The 24,549-nt window shown below is 37.2% G+C and overlaps 2 protein-coding genes across 2 annotated transcripts in view; both read right to left on the reverse strand.

The window, feature by feature from the left end:
* LOC134673879 (scavenger receptor class B member 1-like) overlaps positions 1-24,549 on the reverse strand; it is a 353,882-nt gene that overhangs the window by 218,066 nt on the left and 111,267 nt on the right. The gene's annotated exons all lie outside the window — the stretch shown is intronic.
* The window catches only part of LOC134672207 (protogenin-like), a 169,756-nt gene that overhangs the window by 57,812 nt on the left and 87,395 nt on the right, over positions 1-24,549 (reverse strand). The window contains exons 2-3 of the mRNA XM_063530111.1: positions 5,439-5,592; positions 5,007-5,128 (exon numbers count right to left, since the gene is read on the reverse strand). Of these exons, the coding sequence (XP_063386181.1) occupies positions 5,007-5,128; positions 5,439-5,592 (276 nt within the window). The remainder of the gene's footprint in view (positions 1-5,006; positions 5,129-5,438; positions 5,593-24,549) is intronic.

The raw sequence follows: 24,549 nt of genomic DNA on the forward strand, positions 1-24,549 counted from the left end.
TCCGGCTTTAGCTCTATTATTGTTACGCAATTTCTAAGTAAAGGTAAATAGTGGTTTAACATCGATAGCATTTCATAGAAGTATTTTCAAAATATAACATGAGGTACCTTAAATAAGTAGTATGTCGGCGGCATATCGTAAAATCGTAATCCTTGGCGTATCATGAAACGCCACCATTTCCTGATCTAATATTAACCCAGGCATATCACGATCTTCCTTATAAAAGAGACGGCAGATCCATCAGAGCAATGCATTCTTTGATATTCCTAGCTTCATAGCGGGCGCATTGTAAAATAATTGATCGAGAATCATATATTTTCAATGATTTTGTAAATGACTACAGTTATGACTACGGTTATTAGAAACCAATTATAGTATGTTTAATATTCTTTCTAATGGTATGCATCACCAATTGATCAGTAAAATAGAACCCGAGAAATAATGATCAGTTGAGGTCGGTCGCCCGCCATTTACGTGACGGAACAAAATTCATCATTACTTTGTTATATGTATAATATCATACATCAATAAAACTTATGTTTTTGGAAAGCTAATGAAATTTTTCGTATATTTTATAATAACATTAATTGCGGTAAAGTTATAATTTATTGAGTTAGACGCATGTTTTGTCAGTACTTATGCCATCCATGCACGGTAAAAAATCATATATGTATTTTAAATATTTTGTAAATTACTACAGTCATGACTACGGTTATTATAAAACAATAATTGCACGTTTAATACTCTTTCAAACGACATCTCACACGAACCGATCGGTCCCATAGGACTAAAGACGTGAACAAATATCAATGCTGGTCGGCCGCTCACTTTTTCCTTCCTTTTTTTCGACACGTCCCCCTCCCCCCTCCATAAAATAAAAACCGGTTTATTCATATTCTGGAGACCACGAGGAACACGTCCATACCAGTTTTAGGTATTTAGAAGAGATGTCGACGAAAATCGTGAAGGAGACGACTTTTGTTTAATTTGCCTATAGACTATAGGAATATCAGAATATCACACCTTGAGGTTTGCGCAAAATGGCTGGTGTTCGCTAGGCAGATCATGAAATGTCGGCGTTTCATTATATTCCTAGGAATATCTCGATACGCCCGATTTTACGATGTCTAGAGATTATTGATTAAAATAACACATTTTTAGTTACTTTGTCAAATTCGATCTCGTCGAGATATTAATCTCGATCCCGAAAATCTGACTGTCGAGATCTCGAAACACCCAATCTCGATTCGGATTTTTCGTGCGAGATCTCGAATCGCCAATCTTGGTGCGAGATTGCATTCCCTAGCTAGGACCTTAAATTGCTCGACAATTACGGAGCGTGACTGTACCTAAAAATTTTGTAAACCCATAACCATGCAATAAAATATTTTTGATTTTGATTTCTAATTTGAAATATTAGAATCAAAAAGTTCAAAATAGATTGTACCTATGTAACTACAAAAATGTGTTCCCTCTCAACGCAAACCCCTTGTGTCTTAGGAGGATCTAGATATTTTCACACAAGACGGTTTATCGATAACTTCTTACATCACTAGATTATCGACATTAAATGTCGACTATTGCCCATCACTTTTCTGGCTGTGTACGTATTTAGAAACTTGACTCCGCCCCTAAAATTAGTGCGATAGGGACAACTGCAGCTGAGGCGAAAAATCCTGCGTAAAAATGACAAAAATCGAGGTTTCGTACTCCTCTTTTTCCTCCTCCAAAACTTAACCAATCGTAACCAAATTTGGAAATCTAAATGATTATGAAATTATCTGTGTCGGACCGTTTTGCTTTTTTGGCTAATTGATATCAGTTTTGAATACCACGCCTCTCATTGCGGCATAGTCAATTAAGCCATCTGAGCGTGTAGGCATGCTAGCAATATTCTACATTCTAGCAGCCTCATGCATTATATTTATACCGAAGTAGTGATGTGCCGAGAGTAAAATACCATTACCGGTATTTTACCACTTGGGAATATTACTAGTAAATTACCATTCTTACCGGTAATATTCCCAAAAGCGGGTAATATACTCGTACTTGAACGCTTACGTTATAATTGAATTAATTTAATTTAAAACATGTAGAAATGGCTTAATTATATTTACGTCTCTTCCACTCGTAGCATCAGCTATCTCTTACACTCAATCTTAGCGGAGTTGCGAAGCAATGTAGTACATATTACGCTGTATCCCGTAAGTACTGGGCTATAACCTAAAAAATCGAGGTTCGTCAATTGCGGGCGTTTTTCTGTCACTAAAATAAATAAATAAAATAAATAAATCAATAAACTAAATAAATTAATGAAATAAATAAATTTATTAATTAAATAACTAATTAATTAAATAAAAATAAAAAAATAATTAATAAAATAAGAATAAAAATAAAATAATGTAAATAAACAAAATAAAGAAAATAACTTAATAAATCAAATAAATAACATATAAAAACAATGTCATTGTACTACACCTTACCTACTCATAATAATAATGTGATGATTATTATTAAATCAATGTGATTTTTACATTTTCGTTTTAGTTTTACTAAAATTCTGGTATTATTCATTGAGTGGTTTTGACTGGAACTGACTACGCCCACTTGCCCAGACAAGGGGAATACTTCCTAGTAATATTGGTAAAATACCGAGTAACATTGGGAAAATTACCAGTAGTATTGGGAATTTACTAGAAAAGTAAACCTATGTTGATTTTTTGCACTTCGTATGATGCATTTGTTGACAAGTAATGATTTAATGTAAAACAACTTATGTTGACATTTACTTAATTTGAATATTACCGTATATTACTGATTCTGGGGAATCTTACCGGTAACATTACTGGGAATTTTCCCACCTTGGGTATTTTACCGGTAACGGCACATCGCTATACCGAAGATGCAATATGTTATGCCTATTATATCACATCATAGCATGATAAGCGCCATCAAGCCCAAAGCATGAAATAAATAGTTTTTAAATATTCTAAATCAAAGAAAATGAAAGGCAGAAGTATATAATATACATTTTTGGTATTAAATTATAAGGTAATATCAATAACATTATATTTCCCTTCAAAAACGTAAATAGCGACACAAATTCAACGCTCAATCTGGAGAGCACCCACTTATTATATTGTTAACCTATATTGCTTTTTCTTTTCATATTAAATTATCTTTTTTCGCTACTGACTTGATATCGCCAGGATAATACCAAGACATTTTAAGACAAATAATTTAAGTGAAAGGCGTAGAGGAAAGAGAGGGGGATCTTTGTCCAGCTGTGGGAATAGACTAACAAATGATATTTAACATTATGGCGAAGAGTCTCGACTAACATCCTTGAAAGAATGTGGCTAAGTGGCAGACTCAGATGCAAAAGGCGGTAGTCTTGGACACGGTGCAGTTATTCTGACGATTTCTTCCTCTGCGGCCCTGACCACCGGCACCCTGGGCCCTGCCCAGCCTAGGTTTAGGCGTTTTATAATGTGCTTATAATATGTATTTTGTATTATTTTTATGCGTTTTTCTATTTAATATCCATAACAAACAAACCTCTTTAAAAAATAAAGACTATTACACATTTTTATCTCAAAATAGAAATATCTCAATATTCTCTGCGAATTACTTGCGTCAAATGAATACCCAGTAAACAAATATATTGTTAACAACGAGACCCAAATTGAAACAAAACAGCGGCGAATTGAATCCATTTATAAGACAAACTGGAACGAAATAGAAAAACTTGTTTACGAATCGGAAATAACCCTGAATCATTTATGTTTGAGGACATCAAAGTATTCTTTAGGTATTTTTCCTGTCTCAGACAGTAGCCGAAACTATTTTCCAACCGTAGATTTACTCATAAATAAAACAAGAATAGGTAAATAGAGAATAGAAAAGAAGTTGTGCTTATATGAATCAGTATTGCGATTCAGCGAGGGAATGCTGCCAGCATCTTTGGCACAATGCCACGGGGGCCTTTTTTAGATTTATTTTAATATAGATTAGTTTGGTTTTTAATTTTAGTTTTTAATTTTTGTTTTTAATTTTAGATAGTAGGAATGTAGTTTACAATTTAATTTAATTTATTGTATTATAATAAATAATTGGGATTTACTTATGATACAATATTCGAAATAACACTATTCTTCTACCAATAACTTAACGTAGAAGATTTTAACTGAGATCAGTTTGAAAATCTGTTTTTTGATTTACTCATATTTTTTATGTACTTAACTACATATAATATTAAGACCTTCAACTGTCTAATCAATTACTACATTTTATTAAGAATATACAGGGTACATAAATAATCATACAAAAGTAACTTAAATATATCTAAATATTAAAATATTTTAATCTAAAAGGCCTCCGCGGGCTGTACCGGGTGCAAAGGTGCCCATTATACTTGCCGCGTTACCATGTTGGATAGCATGTTGGATGGCCAACCTTTGCACCAGGTACGAACCCGCGCGAGCGTCAGAGGTCCTCTCCCTTGTATATAACTGTCTAATTGTATATAAGTACCTAGATACGAAAGGACTAATAAGTACCTACCTACAGTTCAGCACCTACATAGCCCAAATAATGGTGGATGATTCTTCCATCTAATGTATGTAGGTATGGAAAGATTCTCGGAAGTCGTTTCGAACCGATAATTGCTTGACATTGGCAGTAAACTCCAAGAAATCTGTCAGGGTATGAACATAATATTTATATATGTTTTTCTGTGCTGCCTATATTGAGTTTAATAGTACTATGTCCCATAGAAAGGCGTCACAAGGCAAATTATCACTCAGTCAAACCGTAATTACGTTGCTGACGTTGCTAAAGTTTGAGAAAAGTCTTAGTGCATAAGCACCAAAGCTCGCTTCAAAGTCAGGTCATACACAGATCTAGCTTTCAGCACTTTGCCTGAAAACTCTGGTTCAATACTAGCTTTAGTAACCGAAGATTTTTGTAATATTTTGTTAGAAATAGATATGACGAAATGTACTCACGGGCAGTCTTCAGTCGCACAGGGTAGCCCAGCAACGCGCCGCGGCGCAACGCGGCGGTGCACTGGTATACGCCATCTGCGCCTTCACGCTTGCGTATGTCTAATGTGCCGTTGGCCAGGATTCTGTAACAACAGGTGGATATAGTACTTATCTAAAAGTTGTAGCACACCTAAAAGCCTCCATTCGAACCGCGAACCATGTGATTGTAACATGTCTTGTAAGTGGAGTGCCATTAAACTTGGAATAGGGTCTATAGACCGACCGCTTAAATGCGTCTTCGCCTGCGCGGTAAGGGGGGGAAAGGGGTAGGACGACTAAGGGTGGCGAGGAAGGTGCGGGCGCTCCCCCGCCCCGGCGCCCCCGTACCGCGCAGGCGAGGACTCATTTAAGCGGTCGGTCTATAGCTATGATTGTTTTATGAATGTGTCTTACTTGTGAGTGTCGTTTACCCCATCACGCCGCCAGGAGTAAGGGGTGGGGGGGTCCTCCCCGCGCAGGGGGGGCGGCTTGCGTAACTGCGGCGCCGGCGCAGGCAGGGTGCACGGCACGAGCGTGCGCGACGACCAATACCATGTTAGCGGAACATCTGGAAAACAAAAGAAATCGTTATTTTCTAATAGTGCAAGCACTGCAAGCTCTATGACCGAAGAACCCAAGGAAAACTCAGACACAGTGTTTTTCTTTAAAAAAACCGTAAGTACCTCAAAGCTTTTTTAATTAGGTACCTATTATTTTTTTCTTTTTCTCAATCTTCTTCAGTACCTACTTATATTGTATCTGTATGAGTGCGTCTATAAATATTAGTTTTGCTATAACTGTGAGCGTACAAATTTTATAATTATGTAATAGCTAGATGTTTTAAAGAGGAGCGATTTAAAAACGGTTTTTCTTTACAAGCATGGAACTTTAATTTAAAAAACTTGACTGTCAACGGTTTTCCCTTGGACTCTTTGATTATAGAACTATTTATATATTTACTAGACTAATGATTAATGATTATCACAAACCTCAGTTCGAAGGCACCAGAATTCTGCCGAAGTCAGGGAGAGAATGACTTACTTGAAAGCGAAGTTGGTCAGTCTCTTCAACCCTGGACTTTTAGCGCCAAGAACTAAATAAATGTGGGGGAAATAAAGAGGGAAGAAATAGGAAAAATCTCGCCGTTAGTTTTAGTTTTAAATTAACGTGAGATAGACAACCCTTTATATAGTCGCACCAATAAAACTCTGCAGCGGATTTGATAGCCCACGCAGTGTAAGTGTTATTTATACGTCATAATTTCATAGAAGTTTGACGTTTAAAATGACACTTGCACTGCGTGGGCTATCAAAATCGCTGCAGACTTTTTACGCTCGAACTATTTATAAAGTATCTAAAGGCACGTGAGTTATTCACGTTAGACCGTGTCCGGGCCGGCGGCGCTTCCGGGGCTTACTTTTCTATGACATGACAGGCGATCACGTGATGCTTTCCATAGAAAATGATGCGCCGGAAGCCTGGCCCGGCCGTTCCGGCCCGGTCTAACGTGAGTCATCTTTTATACAGCTAATAAAATTGTAACTCCTAAACAACAATATAAATGCTTCCAAATTATTTTAGCAACCAGAGCGCGCAAGTTCGGATTCATTTCAGCTCGTTCCGTCACCGGTGAGTTATGGCGGCTCACATAACATGTGATGGATAGACTGAATATTGTGATGTGCAAGTCAGGGTATGAATATGAAGATGAGCATGGAATGGAGATATATTAATGTCAGGGAAAACTAGATTCTTAACAAAAGAAATGAACATTTTGTTGGGTTTGGTTTCTTATGTTTATAATTTTAGGTAGGTATATGTAGACTATGTAGGTATAGATATGTGCATAATTGTTTTCCATCGTATTTTCTTGGAATCATTCGTATTTATCATACTACTTCAGTCAATCTCAGTACTTTTTGTACCGAAACTGACTGAAATAACAAGACACGTTAAGTTTCCGTGAAAAAACGATGGAAAATAATTATGCACTACATCTGTACTAATTGACCTAAAACATATCTAAGAGCCTAGCCAAGATGACAATCGTTGATAGAAAATGCCAATGCAAACTTGATGTATGGAAATAGTCACATCATTTTTGATCTGTCATCCAGCTACATTTTTATTTTTCGTTGGCGTTTATCTATGTACGATTATAATCATGGGTAGGCCTTCTGATGTTGGAACATTCTTCTTGCCATCAAGTCTTTCTTTTTCGATTTAACTTTTAAAATGGTGTGTCGGGTAATATTCAAAGCTGCGTTTATGAAGATGAGAATAACTGTCAGTAAAACGTGTCAGTCATATACATATGTATCGTTTTTTAAAGCCAGAGCGGCTACCGCGAAAACCGAAATTCGCAAATTGCGGGGATCTTTCTCTTTTATTCCAATGAAGGCGTAATTAGAGTGAAAGAGAAAAATCCCCGCAATTTGCGAACTTCGATTTTCGCAGTTATAGCCCAGAAATGTCCGCCGTAGCTACGTCTAAATAAAACAAAACAAATATTATTCATTCCGCTTTAATTTCGGCTACGTCCGTCAAGACTAAAATATGGAGCCTAACGTAACCTCTGATAGATGGAGAGAACGTAGCAAGTTCGTGCAAGTCATACGATATCCGGGGTTCAAGATTTATCCGTGTCAGGGGAAAAGATGCTGATTGAAAAGCAGGAAAATGGGCCAGCACGTTTTAGGTTACTTTATAATTTAAATATAATATCATAAACAGAACCCGGCGCTGTTGTACGGAGCGGGTTAGCGGGTTAATGAAAAATAGTATAGGTCAGCAAGGCTGACGCGGGCGCGTGCGACGGATTAGAATGTTACCCACCCGCGTGAGTGCGACAGCTAGTGCTATACAGCCGTATTCAAACTTCAAGATATTCACACGAGACGACACGTATTAGATCCATTCTTAGATACGTTATAGTTTAAATATCAACTAGTTCTCTTTTGCAGCGCAATTCGGGCAACCAATGTCACTTTTACGTTAGATAGAGTAAGATATCTATTAGATGTGAATTGGATCTCTAAGTTATATCCTGTGGTAATCGTTCAGTCAGCAGCAGAAGTCGCTATACACTCCAGGTGCTCAAAAAGAGGTAAACGTTTAAACTGTCAAAAAGTTGTTGACTGTCATGGTAGCATTTACTTGTGAGCGCTCAACATGTCACAAATATCTTAACAGTCGCTATTCATTAATTTCTACACTTACAACAAATCATTGATACCTTAGCTGTCAAAAAACCATTGGTATCTAAGCGGTCAACGTGTCAAATATATCTGAACAATATGGAAAAATAGACGTTTAAAGCATAGAGTTATATATTTGACAGAGGGAATGTCACTTAAGACAAACTGTGACCCTGCAATGGCGGACGGTTTGAAAGTGTGCGTGTAGACGAGTGATACCATGTAACACAAATTCTCCCCTAATGGTGAAACAACTATTTTCCTTACATAACAAATAAACGTTAGCTATCAAAAATTATTCATGTTCTTTAATTTCCTTATTATCGGGAAATTACCATACCGATCTAGTTTGAAATGCAAAATCAATAATTTAGCTATTTAGCTAAATGTCCTAAATGATCGCTTATGTACATAATGATTTAATAAGAAGGGCATCAATTACCCTACTTTCGGGGAATTACCCTATTCAACTTCCTGGTCACACTCCTGTTTCGTATTTATAAACAATGAAATATGGAGATTTTATGTACAATACCATGATAATTGATAAAAATAGCTATGAAAAGTTATTCCGTCACTTTTTTTCTTTCGATCGGTACAATTCTTGCAGGATTTAACTACACATGCCGGCATGTTTTACATTTTCCTTGGACAAATTTACTTCACTGACGTTTTGAACCGTCTGACGGCAAATTGGTGGATGAGGGCATTGAGATAACTGTCAATGTGTGTGTGTCACGCGTAAATACTAGGAAATTGGTGGATGATGGAATCACAGTTTTTGTCTTAGCAAAACTACGTCCGTAGTATTCTAGGTCCATGGTTTAAAGCATACCTGTATGGTCGTATATTGAATGAATCATAGCTATGCTAATTTCAGGTAAAGCGTTTTGACAATCATCGAAAGCAGTACAGTCTTGTCATCACATACATCTATCTCACGTTTTGCCCTTCAACCATTGACAAAGGCCTGTCAGTCAGCTTACTGCAAACTATTTCTTTTATTGAATAGAATCATCAAAACGAATGAGTGACACATAGCGAAAGCTAACTGAAGCCGAATTTAGAACCAATTGTCAACGCACGTTGTGGTCTTGTTACTAAGGCGTTTGCTTTTCAAAGCAGAGCACGCGGGTTCAAATCTCAGTCGGATGCACCTAGAGATTACAGCTTTTTTTTTGGGTTTCATTTCTATTATTACTTAATTTGTGGTTTTATATTAATTTCGCATACGTTTATATGTTTTTTGAAGATATGTCACATGTAGAGTATGTACGACTTTCTAACAGGACGTTGTAGGTTTGAACCCGCAGTAAGCGTTCCTTAGATTACTCCTGTGCGGAATGACATTTGATGTTTACTGCTAGGTTATACTGGTTATACGTATGTGGTGGTACGTGTGTGGTGGTTGTATGTATCAACATACTCTATATCTTTGAACTTATTGTTAGTACGAACGTTAGTTTGAACGAAAGGCCAAGAAAGAGACCCATTAATGTTTAGGTCATACTGAACAACTTTTACAATGGGACTAACCCCGAAAACGCGGAAAAATACTTGGAAGTTTCATACATTTTGCTGGTCTGATGTTGAAATTTTCTATGGGAGAGTAATTTTTTTCCGGGGTTTCGGGGTTGGTCCCATAGTAAAAGTTGCTCAGTATGACCTAAACATTAATGTTATGGGTCTCTTTCTTGGCCTTTCGTTCTGATACATACTGTATATAACTCCGTATACTCTATCCTCTCTGCTAAGTTGTAAAAACAAAATTCGTCATTCCTATGGTCAACAGTTAGCATATTACGTAGGTGTATATGCATGACAGTGATGGTTTTAACGGCTAGCCTCTATTACAAAGCCATAAGGTTTACATGTCAGATTGGGACAGAGAACGTGTTAAGTTTCAATTCTATTATTTTCTCCTTCGTTCTTTGATCGATTCGGAGCATCGTATTTTAGTACTATATAGTATATTTTAGTACAATAAGCGGGCTAAATGAATATATTAACATATAATATGCTCTACGATTTGGAAGAACAGCCGCCTATGATAGTTAAAATAAAAAACCTATCATTCTCGTAAAACCTACTTATTTATTGTCTAAGTTTGACACTTGACGATAAAATACTTCTTTAAGAAAGGAGGTGTAAATTCGTAGCTGCTACAGTATTTTTTTAAAAGTTAAACAGATAAAATGTTGATGCTTAGTTACCATTGAAATAACAACTGCTTAGCAACTAGTGGCACCCTGGCTGCTGACGTACGTGATTGGCAGTGCGTGTAGGTATTAATGACAGCAGCTTGAATTTGAGTGCTTAGTTACCACTGAGTTTCTAACCGTTATTGTCATTGTGATTAAATAAGGGTGTATGTGTTAAAGAAAAACTCAGAAGTTAAGATATATGTGACGAACTGAAAGCCTATGCTAAAATGACAACTTAGATGTCCTTATTTTTGTGACGATTGAAGTGTATATGTTTTCTTGGACACCTTACCCGCTCAGGTATATCTGATGCTGACTGTTCAAGGGCATCTCCAGAATCGCGCAAATGTCAAATTTGACAGGTTAGATCTTAAACATATCGTTATCGTATCTTGGTGATGTCTAAAAGATGTCTAATATATAGATGTCTATTTCAAAATCCAATGAGGTATCACACGTATTTTTAGGAGTATTATCTCTATTTTTCACCGTTTTCTGGATCTCGAACAGACTACAATTTTTTTTTTATTAGATTAATAATAATTTTCAAACTATATCAAGTTTGGGCTTCTTCAGATACGATACCGTTCAAAATAATTTTGTAAAATATACCTACATCAAATTATCAGCTCGATACGGGAAACGAATTAGAGATTCAGTAGATATGAAATAGTAAAGATATGTGACGTTCCACTGCAAAAGGTACCATATGTCGGCTAGCGCTTACGCTATTGTTAACGGCGCTCCAATATTCAGCCGGGGCAATGGTATCTTTGGCCGTGGAACGTCACATATCTTTACTATTTCATATCTAGTGAATCTCTAATTCATTTCCCGAATCGCGCCGTGTATAGCTAATATCCTCATATATAACCCTAAGAAAGCAATTTTGAAAATATTTTCCAATTAACTAGTTTTTTTTTTCATTATTACAGCAATCAATACGCCAACTTACGAATGCCCTAAGGATGATCTATGACCTGGGTAGGACAAAATGTAAGCACGAGGTTAAGTAATTTATAAAAATAAACCCACTTTAAAGGATTAAAACAATAAAATTAGTACAAAGCGAATTAAAAGAAAATCCTACAAAGTTTTTGTTCACGAGCTCAGATTTAAGTGAATCACATGAAAGGCTCGTTTCATTGAAGTAATGCTTTGGGCGAAATTAGTGATGTGCCTTTGCTTATAAATATTATATCTATCAGTTATAATATAACTGTTTTATTAACAACTAAAAAGTATAAAAAAATTACCTAATTGCGGTTGTTTTTAGGGTTCCGTACCCAAAGGGTAGAAACGGGACCCTATTACTAAGACTCCACCGTCCGTCTATCCGTGTGCCTGTCACCAGGCTGTATCTCATGAACCATGATAGCTAGACAGTTGACTTTTTTTGTAACACATAACACAACATTTCATCGTATGTACATAATTCAGGTGGAAGATACAATAAAACAAAATATGTATGTTACAATTTACAAAGGCGAACCCACAAGCTGTTAACTATTGCCCACAGGAGAGAAAACTAGTGTGTTCGCGCGAACTGTACATTTTTCTCTGCTTTGGGCAATAGTTAACAGCTTGTGGGCATGTAAGTAATGATTTTATCATAGTTCTCTAAATAAAAGGAGGACTTTTCACGTGGATAAGGGTTAAATAAGAAAATTAACCTTTATAGTCCTTAACTCTTGTGTATGTCTACAGGAAAGACGTAACACAGTTTTCTGTTTCACCCATAAATCAATTAACCACCAGTGTACCTTTTACCTATATTTTCTAAATAAAAAAAGTGAAGTGAACAAGTTTGAATAAAATCGCACAGTTGCGACTGTCGATGTTCCACGTTTCTCGCACGTCCCAACACTAGCGTAATTATCACGATCACCGGGATTAAGGGATAGCCCTTAATTAGACTGCGAGTTAAATATGGATTTATTACCGCCATTCCTACCTTTTATACTAATTCTACTGCTTCCATATTAAACCTCGTTTTTAGGCTTCCGTACCCAAAGGGTACAAACGGGCCTTATTACTAAGACTCCGCTGGCCGTCTATCCGTCCGTCCGTCTGTCTGTCTGTCTGTCACTAGGCTGTATCTCATGAACCGTGATAGCTAGGCAGTTCAAATTTTCACAGATAATGTATTTATATAGCCGCTATAAGAACAAATACTAAATACAAAATAAAATAAATATTTAAGTGGGGCTCCCATACAACAAACGTGATTTTTTTGCCGTTTTTTGCGTAATGGTACGGAACCCTTCGTGCGCGAGGCTTTTTATTCAAAAACGCTTTATAAACATACCAACAATTATTTAAAATTATCACTGTTTGCTGTGACTTAGCTATTTTTCAAAAGTTTTTTTCAATAAAAATTACGTCAAGATTGTTTATTTAACCTTTTTCTAATGCTAAAAAAAACGAAGTAGGTATAGCAATGTCCAAGTTACAGGACATTCTCTCAAAATATCTGAAAATATCTGGGAAAATTCTCATCCAAGTTTACAATTGGAAAGTTCCATTATTACAGTTCTGATTAAGTACAAATTAGGGATTAATATTACTACTTGTTCTTAACTGTGGACGACTGTTTCATTTAATATTCGGCCCTATTCGAACTTTAAAATAGGTGCGTCAAATATTACGTATGGATACGATATGGATTAGATATCTCAGTGTCAAAGACGCTTGTTCAAACAAAAACGTCACTTGTGACCCTGGGATATCTAATCCATATCGTATCTAGACGTAATATTTAACGTATATTAAAGTTCGATCGGAAGTTCATCGGGCCGTGAGTCCCCGCGGTATCGGTTGTAGAATGTATGATTCTACAACCGATATCGGATCGGACAAAGTGAAAACACTAATCGGTTCAGTAGTTTACGTCGCACTGGACTATAGGCATTGACGTACTGGACTGACCTTACGCGGGCAAGAAGAATGGGGCAGAGGGCCTACCGCGAACCACGTTCGACGTTTTGCCTCTTTGTCGCACTTGTAAATTCGTACGTAATAAGTGTGACAGGGAGACAACACGTCGGACGTGGTTCGCGGTTCCCTCAGAATAGCGGTGTGACACCGCTACAACGCGATTGGTTGATGAGTTCGTCGTCGAAACTAGTTGCGTTAGACTGCACGATTGGCTCGAATTCGTGAGTGACACCGCTGAACAGTACCATTTTTAGTACCTGTAAGGTCCCGAGATATTACGTCAATGACTATAGGACTTTGTGCGTGCCGAATAGATACCCGTCAAATATTTAACAAAATGCGGGGTGGTGAAAAATGATCCCACAGGGAGGCTTCCGCGAAAAGGTATTGAAATGCCTACTCGTTTACGAGGCACAGTATAAGCAAGCAGTACCTACGTCAAGTCACGATATACAACTATAATTCGAAACTTTATTTAGTGTAGGTTAATAGGCATTAGGCATACAAGAATAACTGCTATACATTTCTTCGCAACATGTTGTTATGAACTGAAATAAACACAACATTTGATGTGAAATTTAGCGAAGTAATCAAAAGAGTGCTACTTTGTATTCAATAGAATGGGACTCATTTTGAGCATTTGATAAATTAAATTGATTAATTTTGATTAAAAAATGTTAAAATTCATGGTCTTCCTTTTATTTCTGACACTATGTTATTTAGAAAAAAAATAATCCTTATGATGAATCCTTTCTATCGGTATGATAAAACTACAGGCTGATTTTTTTTTCTCGTGTAGCGGGTTCTATTCCCGGTTCAACCATGTAATTATTTAAAAATCTATGAATGCAGTTTAAATTGTTTTTTAAATTAAAATAATGTCTTCTTTCAGCAAAATATCCTATCTACGATATTTAAGGTACTTTCCCTTGATGTCCCATAGTCTTGGGACATCCTGTATGATTATTAAAAACAAAATATGAATCTCAAAGTATGTACTGGTTATGATTACCGTGGCCCCGTGGGAGGTCCGCAGAGGGTCCGCACTCCGCAGTATAGGCAGGTGGAAAAAAATAACCACCTTTTTTACAGAATTATCTAAAAGGCTAATTAAAAGTTAGTACCGGTATTTTGACGGCGACTCTGAAATTAATTGCTTTTATTCTGATGTAGCCATCCGGATGATTATTAAATATTTAATTAGACCGTTAGGGATGTTTTTAATTAAATTATATTTTTAATATGTTCAAAAATATTTAATTTTAATGTTTAGTGATAAAAGTAGAATTTTATGTTTAACTATCATTTTAATTGTTCGGAAAACAAAAACAAATAGCTAACTAAAGCACCACATCTGTTGAAATTTTTATACACAACTCACACAAGTAAGGGCCCGATACGGATTTTGAAATATACATCTATTATATGATTTAGACATCACCAAGATACGACAACGATATTAAGATCTAACCTGTCAAATTTGACATTTGCGCGATTCTGGAGATACTCTTGAACGATTTCCACAGGATATGACTTAGAGATCCAATTCACATCTAATAGATATCTTACTCTATCTAACGTAAAAGTGACATTGGCTGCCCGAATTGCGCTGCAAAAGGGAACTAGTTAATATCTAAACTATAACGTATCTGGAATAGATCCAGTACGTATGTCGTCTCTTGTGAATATCTTGAAGTTCGAATACTTACGGCAGTAAAGCTCCAAGCTTATTTAACTATAAATATTATAAATAACATGAATATTCACGACCGAGAACGTTCCCCACACAAAATAGAGAACGTTCTCGACCTGCACATACCCTCCATTTAATATTACTCAAGCAATTTCAAGTACTTATGTCTTGTTTATAAATTTATCTTACGTTGCGGCCCGAGAATCTCTGAGGTCCTACCGCGAATCACGTTCGACGTGTTGCCTCCCTGTCACACTTATGTACGAATTTACAAGTGCTACAGAGAGGCAACACGTCGAACGTGGTTCGCGGTAGGCCCTCGAGATCATTTAGCTAATATGCCGTTGTAGCCCCAAGGAAAGATCGCCGAGTACCAAAAGGCCTGCCGCAAAAACCAATAATCGAAACGTCCTGCCTCTCTATCACTCTGCATATTCGAGTGATAAAGAGGCAGATAACGAAATTTCTATTTTCAATTTTGGCGGTGGACCCTCGACTAAGATGGTTTTATTATTTTATGGCCTTTCCAAACAGTTAAGATTGTTGGTTCTTCACATATTGCCTCGCCGAAATTGTTAGTTTTCTACAAAGTAACCTCATTACTAAGGTACCTGGTCTATTTACTAAGGAATAAAATAAACTAAATGATGAAAATAATGACCCTTTAAGCTTTTTTTTGGCTGTTGGACCCTAGGATACCTACACTATAACAGAACTATTTTGTATTGGTACCGTACACCGATAGTATTCAAATATATTAATATAAATTACTGAATCGCTTCTACACCGTGACTGTATCGCAACGTGTAAAAAAATGCATTTAACTGATTTGCAAGACCGAAGTGATCCCATAAGTGTTCCGTGAACAAAGTTTTGTACGGAACACTAAAAACGGTCACAAGTGACAGAACTAACTAACTAATATGGCTCAGCGATCCAAAGAGGATCAACGCAAGTGACAGAAAATAAAATAAAATGAAAATACGTTTTTATTTGCCCCAACGCACACTTCGCACATAAAAAATGGATTTGCAAACCAAACCAAATAAAATACTAACAAAACTCAATGCAAATAAACTGTAAACTGTATTACCTACGTAAGAAATTATACAACTCAATTCAACCAAACAAAAGACTATCATATCAAAATAACAACTCAAACAAAAAGTTACTCCACTTGACATTACCAACTTACCCTAACTTACGCCGTCCACTTCTGTAATTGGAAAAGTCACCGTAACTGTCTAAAAATAGAGTTCACATTTAAACAACGCTACAAGAGAAATGATGCGGCTAAGTTTACTAATCTAACCTAATAATTTATTGGTGAAAACATTGCGTGGGAGCGAGCGAGAGGATGGGGATGTTGTGTGAAAGAAAGAGATGGTGTGTGACATGCGCAGTATTAACCGGGAAGCAAAAACTTGGGTAACGCCGTATTGGAGAGAGTAGAGGTCCCGCAAATAATTTCAATAGGTAACCGCAATTTTCGTTCGCCGTTCGACTTTTAGCAGAATTCACGAAAATACGTGGGATGAAAAATCGCCCGAGGTACCTATTGTATAATACTAAAAGCTCTGTCTTTGCATAGCTTAAAAGTGAAGAAATATATTACCTGTGGCACCGCCATTGTGACAAATATCTAAAATCAGAGGGCCTACTGCGAAAAACGAAAATCTAAATTACTCTATCTCTAATATTCTCTATCGCTCTTGTATATAGAGGTAGATAAAGAATTTTCGATGTTTGGATGTTCGTTCGTTGGCCTCAGATTGGACAAAAAAAATTATATAATTATCAAAACTGCTCACAAAATTTCCCGAGAATCGGTTAAGATATTCGACATGTAGAGAACATACGACAACATACTGCATTTTTGGCCAATTTGAGATTTCAGTGAGTACCTACATATATGGGTACCATAAGAACGGAACCCTAGCCAGGCACGCGTGACGCGATCAAAAGAAAGCGAAGTTCAAGGTCACGTCAAAAGGTATTCCGTAATATTAGTAAGTATTTCAGTATGCCGGGCGTGCCTTCCGTTACCCATATACTAAATACAGATTTATTTCTGGAGGGTTTTTGATGTTTTACACGATTTCGTACAGCGTCGGCGTCCAAGCCCTAACACATTTTAAAGTGTACACACATGTAGAAGGCATGAAATAAGGGCCTCATAGCTTAGTGGGTAATAAGTGTAACACTATAGCCACTATAGGTATATAATAATATTTATATGTAGGAAATCCTGGATTGAAATCTTGGTATAGTAATTTTCAAACAGGAAGGGTACGCTGGCAGATGACATCTAAATCCTATTTTACGAGATTTGGCGTACCCATCGCGGTTGAAAAGTACTATAAATTATAAAAGCATTTATTTGTGTGTATCACGAATATTTTCTTCCTGAGATATCGATGTTTCCTGTGCTATTTTGTCAGGAAAGGGCTCGTCTATAAAGGACTCGAGTCTCTAACGCGTTAAAAAGGAATCGAAGCTCGATTCCGATTAGTAAGGATCAAAAAAACTGAGTGGATTTTAAAACAGGGGACTCGAAAAACTCGGCTCTTAACCAACACTACGACATTCCGTTTGAAAATCCTGACAAAAGCTGGTGCTGAATAAATTCTATAAAACGCCATCAGATATATGACGACCGGTCTGGCCTAGTGGGTAGTGACCCTGCCTATGAAGCCGATGGTCCCGGGTTCGAATCCTGGTAAGGGCATTTTTTTGTATTATGATACAGATATTTGTTCCTCAGTCATGGTTGTTTTCTATGTATTTTAAGTATTTATATATTATATTTATATCGTTGTCTGAGTACCCACAACACAAGCCTTCTTGAGCTTACCGTGGGGCTTAGTCAATTTGTGTAAAAATGTCCTATGATATTTATTTATTTATTTATTATATTGGCGCGGCCAAGGTATTCACAATATCTGAACGCGCACTCTAACGCTCTGATAATACAGGCGTGTTCAGATATTTGTAAACACCTTGGCTGCTCCGATATATCTGATGGCGACTGTACAAACTTCACTACACCTTATAAAGCAAAGTCCCCCGACGCGTCTGTCTGTTTGGGTGTATGTATGTTTGCGATGAACTCAAAAAATTCTGAACGGATTTTCATGCGGTCTTCACCTATCAATAGAGTGATTCTTAAGGAAGGTTTATATATGTGTATATTTGTTAAGGTTTTGTGTAACCCGTTTGCGTAATGTAACGGGTCGCGGGTCGCTAGTTACATTATAATATATAAGGCCTCAAATCAACAACTCAATACACAATATAAACATGATTCCGACATCAGTTTACGCACGAGGGCTTATTATTAGATTAATTCTAAGTCCCATGTGGCTACATAGGGCTTATCCGCATTTGGTCGAATGGGATCTGTGAGACTAGGAAGTTTCGTTTGAAATTAAACCCTAATAGACCTTAATTAATTTAGTACATGGGTCAAATACATTATATTAGTATGCTTAACTGGTTCGTGCCTTTCCTGTAGGCATCAGTGGCGGCGCGTCCATAAAAGCCGATTCCCACCGGCTTGCCTGTTTTTGGACGTTTGAGTAAAGTTATAAAGGAAATATGTAAGCCAAATTAGCCCGGCTTGCCTATGGATATGTTTGACGCGCCGCCACTGGTAGGCATCGTAAAGTTAGTGAACTAAAAAGGGCGGGAGACATTTTTTAGTAAGTGATGAAGTGAAATTAAGAGAAACTGATGACCACACAAATAGCCCTTACCAGGATTTGAACCCTGTACTTCTGCATCGTAAGCAGGGCCAATACCGACTAGGCTACATTTACACACGTGTACAGCGTTATAATTATTATAATTCAGGTCGAAATAATGGACACGGACAAACTGTGAAATAAATCGGCACTTTGACATTTCAGATCAAAAAGTTATACCTATATACCTTCGTTAAACATAATCAGACAAGGGACATAATACGAAGAGACTTCTATTTAATATTTACAAACTTTGACAGCCTTCGAGAGAAAAACGGAAACCTTTTAATGTTTATCCTAAAGATTTTCGTTCTTCAGAATAAATAAAAGAACATCATTTCAGTTTTCAAAGCAAAAATTTGAAGAATATACAGTATGTCTAGCGGCAGATTTCCGATTTCAAAATATAAACCTCAACTATAAACTTTTAAGGAAAGGAAATGAATGCGTTGATAATCACATTTTCTAGATGTCGACCTATACGATGTGTACGCGCTCCTCTACCCTTAATTATTCCGAGATTAATGCAAATCGTTTTGCGGTAGGTAGGTGCTAAGTGAAATCACTTTTGTTAATTTGAAACATTCGAGTAATAGATAGAGAATGTACTGGCATTTCGCCGAAGCGGTGCAGTCAGTCCAAACATCAAGTGGCCTGAGAGAACGCCCATTGAAATTATCTCATAAAACCATTACGTCATTGCAGCCAATTTAAACTGCAATAACTGCATGCAGGAACGATGTTCCCAACGTTCACCATCAAGAAGCGAACCAGGAACTCATGAAGTCATGATATTACCAATGTAAGTGTGTCTTGTATAAGTGAGCTGCGAAATTGCCTGGAAATATTATGAATGAATTCATTGATAAAGTCGCCATGCACTTTTACGGCTGATAGTACAATGGGCTGTGCTCTGAAGAATAAGGCAGACCAAAAAAGCGATGGCCTGATGTTATGAAAAGCACATATTATGAGCGTGAACGGGCTCACATGAGACGACGCCCAGGATCGAGCAAAGTGGAGGAAGGCAAGGAAAGCCGACCCTGGCAAAGACCGGGATAACGCTAAGTAGAAGAAGAAGAAGACGCCAACGGCCGCTTTCTATCACCGCACCGCTCGCCGTCAGCAGTGTGTTCATCCTCACACCCTAGAGGCAAAGAAGAAAACACTGTGCGGTTTAAGAGGAATTTCCTTTCCGCAGACACTCCGGCTGTGGAATGAGTCCTGTCGAGGTTTTCCGTGGAGATACATTACCAGGGTTTTTCGAAAAAGGAGTGTACAGATTTTTATTACGTCTTTTCTGTGACATTACAAAAGTATACGATACATTTCAAAGAAGTAACTAGAAGGTTTTAGCATAACTATAATGATAAAGTAAGAAAATTAGACTTTCAAGTCCGTGTAGTTTTTATATTAGATTGGATTGGACCTAATAATCAGGAACTTTGTATATTAGAAGCCCAATTTCTTGGTAACTCCAGAGACATTTTGAATAAAATAGACACTCAAAACTGTCGGTCTAAAAGTTAATTCGCGCGACTACGTGTGTATGTTTCTCTACGTCCATTGTCCTTTTATTAACTAGTAGAATTGGACTCTCCTCACGTATGGGAACAACGTAGCAAGCTTCTATGTGCATTGTGCATTCCACTGCAGCATTCCAGCGCTATTGATGTAGGTCATGGCTGTCCCTGTCGCACCCGCGGCGAGCCGCCGGCCGTCTCTGTCGCACGGAATGTGATCGAACCTCTTGGTTGAGTATGCTCGCCTGGTAGTTGTAGGCACTGTGTGCGGATAGTTTCTGTTGTCAATGTGGTTTTAATTTAAACCAAATAATTACAGTGTTACATGAACATGATTTGCCACATTTTAACTCAGAGGGTTTGCTAGAAGATAAAATATTTATTTTTGTATCATGATCGGTCGAAAAAAATAACTATATCTAAACAACCATAAACATACATAAGAAGCCACAACCGAATACAAAACCTTCTTGGAATTGAAGTCAGCTAATAAATAGGAGGGCTTTGATACTAAGGATTTCCGCACTCGAGTAACATTGTCCCGGACATTAGGATAGGTCGCTAAGTACCGTCGCTGAGTAATCGATACACTGCAAGTGTTGGGCGAGGTTAGGGCCCCATCCCTAAACGGCTTTCATGTGGAAAGAACTGTCCGCGGTATTTCTGGACCGATAGGATCTTCAAGAGAAGAGAGTACCTACTCCAATCTTAAAGGCCGGCGAATTGCGGGTTGCTCTGGTGTTCTATTTTGCCAACAAATATTTAAGGATTTCCGCACTGGAGTGATATTCTCCCGAATATAGGATATATAGGTCGCTAAGTATGTGCAACATAAAATAGCAGAACTTAAAACAATGGAACTATTACATGTCCATACTAAATTGTTGCCATGTTTAAGAATTTTATAATAAATTGTGTAAAAATATTTCCATAATATCAATATCCAGAGCAATATCAATAATTAGGGCACCTGATACGTCACGATACTTACATCAAGTCTATAATTGAAGGCAGAATAGAAAAACAGAGAGGCAGAGGAAGACCGAGATTTGCATATATTGACCAGGCCAAAAAGAAAATTAACGTAGTGACGTATCAGCTCAAAACAGTGGCATAGAGAAGAACGGAATTGCGATTACTCCGCCGACAAGAGCTAGGTTCTTAAGGATAATGATGATGATGATGATGATGGTGGTGATGATGATGATGATGATGGTGGTGATGATGATGATGATGATGATCAATATCCAGGGAGTGAAACGGGAACTACGCTTGTATTTAAGAAACGGTCATCCACTGTCCTCTTAACAGGCAATCTTGTACATTGTAGTTGTGTGGGGTCAACTAGGCCCAGCCGAGTGACGTAAGCCCAGGAAAAGCGCGAAAACAACTACTTCAGATGCGTGAGCGCCGCCAACGATCGCGACCAAGGCTGTCTGAGCCTATTACAGATTACTCATCGACTAGATAGATCATTTAATACTCATAAATTGCCGTATTCGAACTTCAAGATATTCACAAGAGACAACACGTACTAGATCCATTCTAGATACGTTATAGTTTAGATATCAACTAGTTCTCTTTTGCAGCGCAATTCGGGCAACCAATGTCACTTTTACGTTAGATAGAGTAAGATATCTATTAGATGTGAATTAGATCTCTAAGTCATATCCTGTGGAAATCGTTCAAGAGTATCTCCAGAATCGCGCAAATGTCAAATTTGACAGGTTAGATCTTAAACATATCGTTATCGTATCTTGGTGATGTCTAAAAGATGTCTAATAGATGTCTATTACATAATCCGAATCGGGCCCATAGAGTTCGTCTTAGCACAGGTGGCACGAAATTTCGTTATCTGAATCTCTATCGCCTACTCTTGTTTATAGTGAGCGATAGAGAGACATATAACGAATGGTGCAAGTGGGCCTAAAAAAATATCTTTATTATGAAATTTAAAACTGCATTTGTCTTGGTAAGATTTAACCCATGGGTGCTAGAGGTTAAGAGCGCATCGTAAATACTTACACATTACTTATATGAATAAATTTAATTATAATGTGACAATGCTGCGGCTACACGTAAAAAAACTTTGAGGCGAAAACTGAGTGTCACTTAAGTTATTATGGAAGCGTGTATATGCGACGTCTATAGGATGTATTCCATGAAGCCTTCACTAGACGTGATTCAATATTTCATTCAAATATAGACTCTATGATTTACTACTAAAATTGCAAATACAATAGCGGTTCTTTATTGTCCGTCTATCACTGCGCCTTGACTCACGAGATAGACCATTTAAATATAGACTTAATCGCCTACGTTTTAGGATTTAAATTACAAAAACAGTTATAATAAGTTATCAGACAACTTAAATTCTTGTTGGTACTATTTTGAACTCTATGCAACGGACATAAAAGTGTGTTGGCCAGTCATAACACATTAATATTCAAATCAAATAGCGTCAAAGTTCTAAACAAGTTTTTTTATTGCATTTAATATCCGGCCTACATTTAGGTATTATAAAAATTCATTCATAAGTAAAGAAAGAAAATAAATAAGTGGTAAGCACAGAACATATTAAAAACTTGTTCTGTGGTGGTAAGGTTAAGTAAAACTAATTTTACTGTAATGATGAATGAATTTTAATAAAATGATGACATGACTCAGGGTCCTATCAAAATATGATTAAAAATTTATCAATTTTTTGAAACAGAATTGGCATCGACGGCATATTGTGCGTAAATATTATTTATTTGTTTTGTGACTTAATCATGCAAATCAAAAATGTCAGACGTCAAACTATGATTTGAAATAAAGTTGATTGTTTTGTAAATATGACTATAAATAATTTTATGTATGTAATTTACATTATAGGTGTCGATCGAACGGACAACCTTATAATTTGCAATATTTATCAAGCGATTTTCTTTATACGACTACGAGTATTTATTCTTTATGGGTGTGGATTTGTGGAAATGGGCTTGAAATTTTTCAAAAAGTATTCGCAAAAAGAATTCTTGGTTCGCTTATTTAATATAAAATTAAAAAGCCATTAAGATAGCAACCAGGAAAGCATAAAGAATGGTCTTGGTCATAAAGAAGAAACGCCGCGGGACATACTAATGCCTCATAGGAAATGCGGGTTCGCAGAACAGACCTAGGCAGAGCGCCGTGGAATCACAATGCCTAGGACAGCGGTTCTCAAACTTTTTTAGTGACGGAATCCTTTCGGCAAGCGAAATATTTGACGGAACCCCAAATTAAAAATCTTCGTTCATCACTGTGGACCAGATATACCTATAGAAGAGCTGGTTTTTTCTCATTAGGGGTCATCCATTAATTACGTCACACGAATTTCTAGGTTTTTTGACCCCTCCCCCCCTCCTTGTCACACTTGGTCACATTTGGCAAACCCCCTCCCCCCTAGTGTGACGTCACATTTTTTCTACGAAATCGCCAAATCGAATTAAGTATTAAGTAAGTACCTAAGTATTATTAATATTTTATCAAAATATTTTTGGCGATATAAATATTAGTAATTTTATAACCTAAAACTGCTTAGGAAAGAAAATTAAACGAATAAGAACGATTATCGTTTTAAAAACTTGTTATTTAAATGTACAGCGAATAAAATAATTTAAATTAATTTTCGGTTACTGATGAAGTTAAAGTGACGTCACAAAGTTTGTGTCTCCCCCCTCCCCCATGTCACAATATGTCACATTTTGTTGACCCCCTCCCTCCCCCTAAACGTGTGATGTAATTAATGGATGACCCCTTATTACAAGTATATTTTCGCGGAACCCCAACAGAGGCTTTGCGGAACCCTAGGGTTCCGCGGAACACACTTTGAGAATGGCTGGCCTAGGACGTGTTTTAGGCCTGCGACACACCTGATGCGAGGGCAGGGCGGCAGAGCGCCGCGGCATTACAACGAAGAAGACATATTTTCATATTAGACCAAGTAGGCCTAGGACGGAAAGATATTAGAGGCGCCAAATTGTAAAAAACTCAAAATGTAGTCAATATGATGGGTGCTGAGAAAGGGGCGACTACGGGGCCTGGGGCCTAGGGCGGCAAAGACTTCAAATCCGCCACTGTATTAGATAGAATAAATGGCCGTGATGTTATCAATTTTATATTGGAATTTTATTTAGGCTTGCTAATAAGTCTAATAACCTACCATTCGTCAGGATTACGCCTAACATGTCAGGATTAATCAGGGTTT

The sequence above is a fragment of the Cydia fagiglandana genome, chromosome 2 (assembly GCF_963556715.1).
Source record: "Cydia fagiglandana chromosome 2, ilCydFagi1.1, whole genome shotgun sequence".
Taxonomy (NCBI): Eukaryota; Metazoa; Arthropoda; class Insecta; order Lepidoptera; family Tortricidae; genus Cydia; species Cydia fagiglandana.